Here is an 11,541-nt window from a genome sequence, read left to right as displayed (position 1 = left end):
ATGATGATTGTAAAATTGATTTTTTAAATATAACTTTTATTTCGCGAATTTCGATCAGTGTCCACTTGTTGATATCATATCTATTTTTAAAAGTATATCGAAAAAGTCCTCTATTTCATAAATTATATGTATACCCTCTTTTGGAAATATACCTGTCCGATTGTTTGACCAGAATAGCGCGGATTGTAGTAGGTGTTTTGACAACAGTAGACTGGTTTTTCGGCGAATCATTTGCATCGGAATATGCCGGGATTCTTTTCGCATTGTGTGAACTTTGGTAATATGAATGTCGCAGAACTATGCGATTATTATGCGAATGTGTTAGAGAACAAAGCGAATCTACGATTCATTGTGTAATAACTCGTGACCATGTGCGTATTTTTAGAACGTACGTACCTATTGTAAAATATCACTTCTATTGTCCTCCAAATGCCAATATCCTGGATGTAAAATACGATCGTAATTAAGAAAATACAGGAAAAAAAAAACAGCGCAGATCTTACAACTGACTAACGTAGAAATCAACGAAGATGTTATCAGAATAAAGGAATCAATTTTCTTATTACCATACGCTACATCCATGTTAAGAAATTAATCGCATGACCAAGAAAATTCACAATAGCGGATATAGAATTATTTCAAACAAATTTGTTAGAATTTATCTGTTGAATTAAAGAAAATCAATATGAAATCTGCTACATGCCAAGTTCAGTTATTTAATGAAGTTTAATTTATATCATACAGTTGCGCCAGATAGTGAATAGAAGTTTATAGAGAATTCATTTGAATAAATACCTACAGAATTAGAAAAATGATATCTAAAGGATTCTTGAAGAATTAATCGCAATCAAATTTGTCCTGAAGTATTCTTCAAAATGTATTATAACGTAACTCAATACTTCGAGTATTTGAAAATTCGTAAGAAATTACTATCCAATGAACATCAATTAACAATAACATAACATCAATGTTATAATTCAACAACGTAACTGTTATATAACACATGCATTACATTGAATTGTTATATAACACATGCATTACATTGCATTTATATTGTTGAGCGGGAAGTTATAACATTGATGTTATATCCCGACAAAAAATATAACTGCTATATAACATAGAAGTAACATATAATATATCGGATGTTACCCTATTAACATTGATGTTAATCGCTTTTATACCTAATCCGTAACTTTGTTTCATAATTATAATACAGAGTGACCATTGGGATTGTGTCTAAAATAAACGATTATATTTTCCTTCTTTGATTTCGGCGGTTTAACTAATTAGGTTCCGGCACTTGAGGCCTGTCAATTTTATTCAAACCGGTTTATCAATATTAGAACGAACGCTTTAAGCATTGAAGAAAAATTAATGTTTCATATCTAGTGCTTCTACAATAGAGGCAAAAATTATACAGCGGCGGTATCGTGGATTCCGTACTAAATATGGATAATTTCAGTTTACTTCTTCAAGATGAGGAATAACTCGGGATCAACCTGTAATCTCGGGTCGCATCTCATTTTAAAGAAATATACTTTTATTATATCATGAATATACGCATTTACGCATATACTTCCATTATAATATTTTAAGCCCATATTAGATTACGGATTGGGAATTGAGATTAAATTAAATTTAGCCAATCAATGCAAAATTAACTGAACTCAAGTTTAATGAAATTTAGTGAACTTTGCATTAATTAGTTAAATTTCAATTCAATCTCAATCTCCAATCCGTAGTCTGATACGGGCTTTAATAACTATAATAAATGCTATCGTATATTTACGCAAACTTGTTTATGTCATCGCTGTTCTTCGCTTAACCCTTTGCTATATTCATATTCCTATCCCGACGCAGAGCTCTCAACATCCCAGGTAGCGCTGATGAATGCAGGTGGACCTAAAATAAGAGAGTAAACATCATCCTTAATGACTTCTGCCCGCAGGATGCGGCAATGCTTGTCGCGCGGCAGAAGTTGGCACAGTAGCCAATCAACGTGCCGTGTTTCGGTGAGAACTAGAAATTTATTGGCTACCGCTCAAACTTCCGTCGCACGGTAAACGTTATCGCGTCCTGTGAGCAGAAGCCATAATATCCTAGTGGGAATAGGGACATTACATGTTATATATGTTTCCGAACGCAACTCTTGTACATTTATTATATTAGTGCAGCCAGTTCAGCTAAAAAGAACAGACCGAAAGTTGAATCGATTGATTGACGCCACGACGCGCTTCATGGTCGCCATTCGCGTACAGTGGATCTTGAAAGTTTAGAGTGTTAAAGGTAGTGATACCGTTTTTCGTAGTAAATTTCATTTGGCTTTGTTTTAGATTTCGGCGAGAAGATATTGTTATTTGTTAGTGAATTTGTTAAATCGTCTTTTTGTATTGTATACTTCTTTATCGAGTGCAACAAATATATTCCAAGCTATGTGTGAAACTTGGTCTTTTCTGGACACACGTTTGTCAATATGTAGATTTAATTTCAAGAGATTTTTCTTATGAATATTATATAAATTTTACTATTACTTCAACTTCATAATCTACAAGATTCATTTGATGTTCTTTATGCACCAAAAATATGGCTTCATACTTGAACATACTTGACATAATCATCTGTAACTCTTAAAATTAGAAGTAATTTTCTGTTATAATGGTGGAAACGTTATTCTTGATATATGCTTATATTAAAGAAATTTATAATTATTGATCAATTATTACAATTTGAAGTATCCTGAAAAACTATTGATTCACATACTGATCACAGCACCTAATTTGTAATGTACATGATGTACATAATGTTAGATTGAATATATTAAGTTATATGTTTTAATCAATTATTTCTTTATATTTCAGTTATAAACATTTAATATTTTATAAAGATGGCAGACTCCGACGATGAATATGATAGGAAAAGACGTGACAAGTTTAGAGGTGAAAGAACAGAATCTTATTCACGAGAAGGACGTAGGGATGATCGTAGGCGTGATGATTGGGTAGATAGGTATAATTCACTTCAAATCATCTATACTGTTTTCTACATATATTTTTTGTTTTCTACATATATATTTTTTATATAATAAATGAAATTCTTACTCTGTTCTCTTGATGGTGTATAATCTGTTTAAAGAAATTATTATTATATATAGAGACGTATTTTTTAAATATTATTATAGTTATACTAATAAAGAGAGTGATTTTTATAGAGATTGGTCTAGTCGTCCTAGACAGCGTCCTGATTATCGAGATTATCGAGGTGGAGGCAGTGGAGGACGTGATCGTTATAGTCCTGCAAGGTCTCAAGAAATGGCACCGCCTATGAAACGAATGCGATTTGACTGGGATGACAGACCGCGATATGGACACGATTATTATGGTGGTCGAAATGATGGTGGCAGTGGTGGAGGTGGTGGTGGTGGTGGTGGTGGTGGAGGAGGTGGTGGTGGTGGAGGAGGAGGAGGAGGAGGAGGCAGCGGGGGTGGTGCAAGTTCTTGGAGTCCAGATCATTATCCACCTCCTCACCATAGTAACCATCACTATGGTAACCACAGTAACAGTAGCAGGTTCGTTTGTTCTATCATGTCTGAATGTTTTTGCTTCTCCAAATTTTATTGGACCAGAATAAGTAATAAATAATGAGGAGAACAGGATTTATAAGAATTCCACTGAAACGGAGTCGTTTAACTCCAAGATTATTAGCTAAATTAAGGTAGTTTCACGTATAATACTTTTATTAAAAGATGTACCATTGCTATTTATTTTTTAAAAATCATTTCTTACAAGCATATGAATAAGATATATTGTAGCTTAATAGTTAAAACTTAATACATAAAATACAAATAAAAACTTGGTAATTATATAATATGTTAAACAACTTAAAATGGTCTATGTTTTATATTACACATATATTCAATTAATAGTACAAGTTGAGAGAAGTTATTTTATAAGAGTAAATATAAAATATAAATAGTATAAGTAATATTAAAGTATTAATACAAAATAAATATAAAACATAAATATAATTATAATTTGTTTTCAGTCGAGAAGTAGCTGGAAATTTCAGTAATTCAAATGTCGAGACCCAGCCACCAATGATGTCATTCAAAGCATTCCTTGGCACCCAAGAAGACACTATTACTGATGAAGAGGCTATTAAACGGTACAATGAGTACAAGTCGGAATTTAGGAGACAGCAGATGAATGAATTCTTCGTCGCCCATAAGGACGAAGAATGGTATATTAATTTTTATATTTTTCTCTCATATATATACATTTTTTGAGGGGGGTTTTGTTTGTTTTTACGTTATAGGATTCGAATCAATTCATCACAGCATTTCCAATGGAAAATTAACTTAATTTCTATAGTAGCTAAATTTTCCTTACTTTTAAATAAATAAACAATATTTTTAATATTGCCAACTTAATGCAAAAATTGATTTTTCTTACCATTTTTTTTCATTGATTTACTATCCATTGAAGAGATCGACAAATTAGTAGAGATCAAAATAGCCGCTGTAAGATTTGTCGGTCATACAGAATTCTATTTGTGCATGTACGTGTTTAACTACATGCCTGGAGAAAGTAGAAGATGGTTGATAATTTTTGCTACATTGCAGACATACGATGTTGTAGCTAATTCCAAACAATATGACCAGTTCTGTCTATTCCTACAGCATATCGCCGCCATCACCTTATACCTTGGGCACTGGTCATCTCGCTCGTTTATTTTTTCATGCAATATTTTATGCATTTCGCGTTTCGCGCATCGCTGAAGACACGAGGTGCCTGTTAGGTAGCTAAATAAATTGCGAGCTGGGCGCGCAAAGCCCAAATATGCTCGCGTATAGGCCGCGTTCTAAACCCGTTATTTATTTTCACATTTGAGTACTTTACAATAAGATTCTGTGTCGACGAGAAAACCAAATGCGAGTAGAAATATGACTACAGGTGAGACCTCATATTGTAACTGACAATGTTGATATCTCGTTTAAGATATATTCGCAACATATGTCGGATTACAAACCATAAGTAATAATTCGAATTTAACTAAAGCAATATTTCGATTTTGAATTTATTATAGTTGAAATTAATGACGACAGCTACGTAATAATTTGAAATCTTTTACTAATAATTCATTCTGTCATTTGATTATATATTTTCTTCCACATGCTCTACCAAGGCTACATTCCGAAACGTTCTTTTCAAGGAAAATTTTACTTTCAATGACTCGAAACTTGATGAGCATTTCCGATTGCTTTCTCTTCTGTAACTCAAAAGCCACCGAGTAAAATTTTCCTCGAAAAGAACGTTTTGGGATGTGGCCTAAGATAACTCTTGTCATTAAGTTATACCACAGGTATATTCCCATGTAGGAGTTATAATTGATTTAAAATAGGAGTTTTCAGTTTATGGGTATATATATATATGCGTATTTATGCATAATATGAAGAGGTAAATGTGATTCGAGTATTTGTTTTTGATTCTGTAATTTATCGAGAAGAATTGTTCTGGTTTAGATATTTCGTATATATATATATGTGTACGAAACACTTATTTAGAGAAAAAAGGCGTTGGTTTTATACGCGTTGCCTTTTTTAAATTACAGAATTTGCCGCATCACTGAGCTATACGTATGTGCATTTCAATTCAAGATTTATATAATATCGGTACCGATGAAATTACTAATTGTTTTGTGAGCGTTCGCTTATTGTGCTTTTTCTTGTTGATCGCCAGGTTCAAAATAAAATATCATCCTGAGGAGTCAGTGAAGAGGAAAGACGAACAAGTGTCAGCTCTTAAGGTAGATACTGTGTTAATATTTACGACGCATCTATTTTTGAATTTTTTTATACAATCGACAAATTTACTTAACATTGGTCACCGAACGAATCTCGATTTCCTTTTATCTTAGAAACGGGTGGAAGTTTTCCTGGAGATGTTAAAATTGGGCGAAATAGATAAGGTGTCTGTCGATGCTGATCAAGCTGATGTATTACTTCGCCTCTTGGATGCAGTAGTTATTAAACTGGAAGGGGGTACGGAGGAAGATTTGCAGATTTTGGATGTTAAGCCACCCAAATTGTTGATGACTAAAGATATCTCAAAGGAGAAAGAAGAGAACAAGAATAAACTTGTTGTAGAAAAGAAACATGAGAAGAGGTATTATAAAAAAATTATATATATTAGACGATAAGATATTAAAGTATAATATTCACTCTGTTATATTCCATAATATTATTTTTCTCTTTTCTTTATTTTAGTGATGAAAATAAAATAGATGATATACAGCAGAGTGAGAAAGGGTCGAAAGATTGTGAGAACATCAATATGGAAGTCGTCAATTCGGGAAAAGACGAAAACGCAATATCTGATTCTGCCAAAATGAAGGAAAACGACGAATATAAAGACGTCGAAGAGGTTGCTAATGACGACAAGTCACGTATGTAACTAATGTAATCTAAACATTTTACACAGAAATTCTTCACTCATATAAATTACAACCTATCTCATTGCAGCAGAAAAATCAGAAATGACGAGGAAACGAAAACGTACCGATAGCAATAGTAGCAGCAGCAGTAGTACCAGTAGTAGTTCTTCTGGTAGTGACAGCAATAAACCAGATACACCAAAACCAGAAATTCGTAAGTACAAGTAAAAAAAAATTGGTACTTTTTATGTATTTCATCCTGTTACCACTGTTATCTTTGTTTTGAAATAAATTACTATTATCATCAGCTGTTAATGAGAAAATGGAAGCCAATAATGAAGAAGTCGATGAAGGAAATACTAAAGAGGAGGATCAAGAAAGAAAGATGGAATTAGAAGCTACAGATAGCAAAAAGGCGATGATTGAACCAGAAGCAGTGATTGATTTGGCCAGTGAAGATAAAGAGAAGGAACCTAGAGCTTTGCACAAAACTAGTAGCATTTTTCTTCGTAATTTAGCGCCCACTATTACCAAGGCAGAAGTCGAAGCGGTTAGTTATGATATTTCATTTATTAATTAATATTTCAATAATTCCCCCTTACATTGAATAATTCACAGAATCTTTCCTTCATTTTAAGCATAACATTCATATTAACTATAATTTATCAGTATTTGCAATATTTCGTTATAGATGTGTAAACGGTTTCCCGGATTTTTACGCGTGGCTATAGCAGATCCACAACCGGAGAGGCGATGGTTCCGTCGTGGTTGGGTTTCGTTCGAGAGGCAAGTGAACATTAAGGAAATTTGTTGGAGTTTAAATAATATCCGAGTAAGTTTATTAGTTATTTTTAAAGAAATATCGCCAAAATGAAATATATCTTTAATCCATATATTTTTCTTATGCAGCTTCGCGATTGTGAATTGGGCGCTATAGTGAACAGAGACTTATCTCGACGTATTCGATCAGTAAATGGTTTAACCTCGCACAAACAGATCGTTAGGCATGATATTAAGTTGAGCGCTAAGATTGTTCATAATTTAGACAACAAGGTGGGTTTATGGAACGAAGAGAAGAAAAACGAAGGCGCGAAGCTAGATGACGATAAAGAAAACAAAACCGTCGAGAGTAATCATGAGATGGAGCAAGCCGTAAGCAAAATTTGTTGTATGTTACTATTTATTAAAAGTGATCAAATGATATCAAATTGCATGCATCACTTTAGGCTTTTGGATTGTCGTCGAAAAATCCAGTATTGAAAAATATAACGGACTATTTGATAGAAGAAGCATCAGCTGAAGAGGAAGAATTGCTGGGCATGTCGGGAGATCAAGAAGAAGGTCAATTGGGTGACGGAGATAGCTCAATTGAAAGAGATCCTGTTTTAATAAAGGTAAGTTAACTTACAACGCGGATTGTGATGACTAGAATATGATTTATCTTTTACACGATATTAACATTGTTTCTCTATGTAGGTGTTGGACAGATTAATATTATATCTGCGAGTCGTTCATTCCGTCGACTATTATAATCATTGCGAATATCCAAACGAGGATGAAATGCCAAACAGATGCGGCATAATGCACGTGAGAGGATCTCCGCCTACCGCTAAGATTGCAAGCGCCGAATTATCGGAATATTGTCGTAATTTTGAAAGTAAGATGTCTGCTTTTTTACAACCCGTTGCGACTTTATCTACCGAAGAGTTCGATAAATTAGGTGCGAAGAATGCCGAGGCGTATCCTTTTCTATGTACTACGAAAATATGCAGAATAATCAGTAACAATGATTTATATTTAAGAATTTTATATTAATTGTGGCTTATTGAACATTTGAATTGTAATACAATGAACTTTAGTCTTTTGACTTTATTATCACTTATTACTATATTTTTTATTAGTGATAGTCATATTTCAAAATTACCTTCCATTTAATGAAATATGTCATAAACCATATTTCCTTAATATAAAAACAGTGAAGTTGAAAAATTCGTACAAGCCAACACTCAAGAATTATCAAAGGATAAGTGGTTGTGTCCTCTTAGCGGGAAGAAATTCAAAGGGCCCGATTTCATTCGCAAACATATCTTTAACAAACATTCTGAAAAAGTTGCTGAAGTTAAAGCAGAAGCTGAATATTTTAATAATTATTTGAGAGATCCGAAGAGACCTCAACTTCCTGAACACCCTGGCAACAAGACCCCATTGAGAGATGGACCGCGCGAGAGTTTCCCGCCATATGGTTGTAGCTCGTAAGTACAGAAATTATAAGGAATTAGTCATATTTGACACATACACATACACACGCACGCACGCACGTATGCCCGCACATATCATTATTACGTATAAAATTATTTTCTCATTTCTCCAATATAAAATACAAAAGATTCTTTATGTAACACGCGTGGAATGCTTTCAACAATATTATAACACACACACACACACACACACACACACACACACACACACATGTATGTATGTATGTATGTATATACTATATATGTTCTATATGTTAATATTATATATATACATAATATTATACAACATATATAATATATATAATATATATAATATTATACAATATAAATATGTTTATTAACAGATTTGGAAGTTACGGCGGTGGATATGGCGGTAGCAGAGGTGGTTATGGTTCTAGCTACAGCGGTGGATTTGGCGGTGGTTTCGGCAATCCACGTCCCAATCGAGGCGGTTTTAATCGAGGCCGGTAAGCAATTTTTTTCTTTTATTTTGTTGCAGAATATCGATGAAGTTAAATACGTCCAGATACATGGTCGGTGAATTTATAAGGAAAGTTTATACAGGTGGTGCACAACTTTATTTTGATAAATAATGCGTTGATAAATTGTGCGTACGTAATTAACGTTAAGTCAAGTTTTAAGAAGCTCATGCTGCAAGTACATTCATGGCCCATTGGAGTTAATAGACTGAATATGGTGATACAATGTTTTACAGGGCAGCTCCGGATACTTCAAGACCTATTGTTAGTTATAATGACTTGGACCAGCCAGACATGGATATGTTCTAAGTTTTGTTGAAATGTACGCAAGTAATTTCCGTCGGATTTAGTAATGTCAAACATTCATGCTATTACAGATTCTGTGCTAACAGATTTATATCTGGATTATGTAACACACTGTTGATAAAAGAGATAAAATTAATATCGTTGAAAATGGTGTTACAAAATCAGCACAATTTTTTATCTCAATCATAAACGAACTAAATTCACTTATAGTAGGAGAAAAGATATCTATACGCACACCACGTATCTTTTTGGAATAACCTTACATTAAATATAAAAATTGTTGCTACAATGTGTTATTACCTATATGTCCACAATGACTGTTATATAACGGAAAATTAAAGCAATTTATATTTTATACTAAAAATTTAGCAATATTTCCTTCTTTGGTGTAAATTAAAAATAAAAATTTCCACGATTTTTCCACTTTTGGCATGAAAATATTTATTTATCTAGATTTAGATGCCCTAGATTTCCAGTTAGCTACAAAAGCAAACAAAAAAAACATCTTTATGTTGATCTTCATTTTATTGAAATAATTTCAGAATATCATAATGAAATCTTAAGACGATGCCAGTGCAATTTTTTGAATCCGAGGATCCGCCAACGTTGTAAATTTATAACAAAAATAAAAAATAAATCTATTTGTTATTAATAATATCTTATTTTATTTTATCCTATTTCCGTTTAAACCCTATGTCCGGTTGGTCATCGTATCACAATATCATGACGTTATATTAATTCTCAATGGCCAAATTGCATATGTAATGTACATAATAGTAACAGTAAAATAGTATATAAAAGTAATAAATTATTGCTAATAAAATATATATTTCAACAAGATTTGTTCAGTATATTATTGGCGAAGCTCTTAATATGAATTTGTTTCTTTCTCTTCGACAGAAGTAATAGAAGATATGTTTTAACTAAATATAGAAATCTTGCATGTACAGGAAGCCGAATACATTAATGTGATTATTTTATATAATATTGATGTTCTTCCATTTGTTCTAAATAAATTTTTAACATTCCAGTGGCGGTAGTAGTGACTTTCGACCAGTCATACATTATCGAGATCTCGATGCACCACGAGAACCGGACGAATTCCTATAAGATGATCAAGTGTGAGGAGTGGACTAGAGAACTAAGAACAATATGAGGATATAGTCATTTTACTTAAAACTGTTTAGAATTTAAACATTATTAGTGTGAAAATAATTACCATAAGTACGCAAATACATAATTGTGCACGAAATATAATGAAAGCTGTTATATATGTCTCACATACCAAATCGATTTCGTATATTTCTGAACAATAATTATATTCAAAGAAAGTACGCAACTATGCATTATGAAACAGTGAACTTTGCTTTTGTTTGTTGTAGTAATAGAATATGTATTGCGATATGTATAATTTACGGTATTCTTATAGATAGAAAAAGGTTACAAACCTAGATTACATAATTTCGTGTAATTATAACCATGTAATAATGATTATGAATATATGTAGTTGTAATCATTATTTGCAATGTAATATGTGAAAATATTAAAATTTAGAATTATAATAAAAAAAAAATCATATAAAAATGCTAAAACGTGTTATTTCTTCAAGATTATTGAAAAAAATGCAAAAGAAAGGAGGGAAAAAATATTCGGCATTGAATTTAATAAATAAAGCTATTCAAGAATATATATTTTTTTATATTTCTATATTTATACAACACGCTATATACATTACTTACATTTATTTATTACATTACACTGTACTTACATTTATTTGTTTGTTTATATTTAATTAAAATCAGCATTTGACTTTTCCCTGATAATATCCCAGACAACACAAATATCTAAAAAAACCTCTTAATCTTTTCGCAACGAACGGCCACTATAATAGTCGTTCGCAAAAGTATGTAAAAATTGTTGCTAATGACAGAAGCAAAATCGAAATGAAATTATGGCCTGAAGATCAAACTTTGTTCTATCTGTGCGTGAGTTCTGTCTGCCATAAAATGCATGCTCACATCTTGTTCTTCCGTACAGCCTTCGTATAGTGGCGGTCAACTCCGCTGTCG

At 32.5% G+C, this 11,541-nt stretch overlaps 2 protein-coding genes across 5 annotated transcripts; both read left to right on the top strand.

Moving 5' to 3' along the window:
- Window positions 1-2,303: 2,303 nt before the first annotated feature.
- On the top strand, window positions 2,304-4,052 carry LOC106751746 (serrate RNA effector molecule homolog). Its single transcript, XM_014632799.1, has 4 exons — window positions 2,304-2,359; window positions 2,859-3,006; window positions 3,209-3,426; window positions 4,042-4,052. The coding sequence occupies exons 2-4, from the start codon at window positions 2,885-2,887 to the stop codon at window positions 4,050-4,052; spliced, it is 351 nt and encodes a 116-aa protein (XP_014488285.1). The 5' UTR covers window positions 2,304-2,359; window positions 2,859-2,884.
- Window positions 3,483-11,009, top strand: LOC106751812 (serrate RNA effector molecule homolog). Of its 4 annotated transcripts, XM_014632993.1 has the most exons (15): window positions 3,483-3,565; window positions 4,042-4,236; window positions 5,736-5,802; window positions 5,914-6,161; window positions 6,263-6,441; window positions 6,518-6,643; window positions 6,738-6,979; window positions 7,121-7,261; window positions 7,339-7,581; window positions 7,656-7,823; window positions 7,906-8,168; window positions 8,406-8,681; window positions 9,032-9,154; window positions 9,403-9,488; window positions 10,015-10,033. In XM_014632993.1, exons 2-14 carry the CDS (start codon window positions 4,094-4,096, stop codon window positions 9,473-9,475), a joined length of 2,292 nt encoding a protein of 763 aa, XP_014488479.1. In that variant the 5' UTR covers window positions 3,483-3,565; window positions 4,042-4,093; the 3' UTR covers window positions 9,476-9,488; window positions 10,015-10,033. The 4 variants fall into 4 exon arrangements, with proteins under 4 accessions (XP_014488479.1, XP_014488483.1, XP_014488480.1 ...); XM_014632994.1 differs by lacking the exons at window positions 3,483-3,565; window positions 4,042-4,236; window positions 9,403-9,488; window positions 10,015-10,033 and adding exons at window positions 4,808-4,949; window positions 5,608-5,632; window positions 10,504-11,009; XM_014632995.1 differs by lacking the exons at window positions 3,483-3,565; window positions 4,042-4,236; window positions 9,403-9,488; window positions 10,015-10,033 and adding exons at window positions 4,808-4,949; window positions 10,504-11,008.
- The last annotated feature ends 532 nt before the right edge of the window (window positions 11,010-11,541 follow it).

The sequence above is a fragment of the Dinoponera quadriceps genome, unplaced genomic scaffold (genome assembly GCF_001313825.1).
Source record: "Dinoponera quadriceps isolate SergipeBrazil2010 unplaced genomic scaffold, ASM131382v1 scaffold179, whole genome shotgun sequence".
NCBI lineage: Eukaryota > Metazoa > Arthropoda > Insecta > Hymenoptera > Formicidae > Dinoponera > Dinoponera quadriceps.
Note: the sequence above shows the minus strand (reverse complement) of the source record. Positions and strands in the feature narration are given on the sequence as shown.

What these genes read in the sequence shown, in the direction of transcription:
- LOC106751746 (XM_014632799.1), top strand. Translation starts at nt 2,885, where the DNA reads ATGGCAGACTCCGACGATGAATATGATAGGAAAAGACGTGACAAGTTT. An exon ending in CGTGATGATTGGGTAGATAG is followed by an intron (nt 3,007 to 3,208) that starts GTATAATTCACT and finishes TGATTTTTATAG; the next exon opens with AGATTGGTCTAGTCGTCCTA.
- LOC106751812 (XM_014632993.1), top strand. Translation starts at nt 4,094, where the DNA reads ATGATGTCATTCAAAGCATTCCTTGGCACCCAAGAAGACACTATTACT. An exon ending in GAAAAGAAACATGAGAAGAG is followed by an intron (nt 6,162 to 6,262) that starts GTATTATAAAAA and finishes TCTTTATTTTAG; the next exon opens with TGATGAAAATAAAATAGATG. An exon ending in GGCGGTTTTAATCGAGGCCG is followed by an intron (nt 9,155 to 9,402) that starts GTAAGCAATTTT and finishes AATGTTTTACAG; the next exon opens with GGCAGCTCCGGATACTTCAA.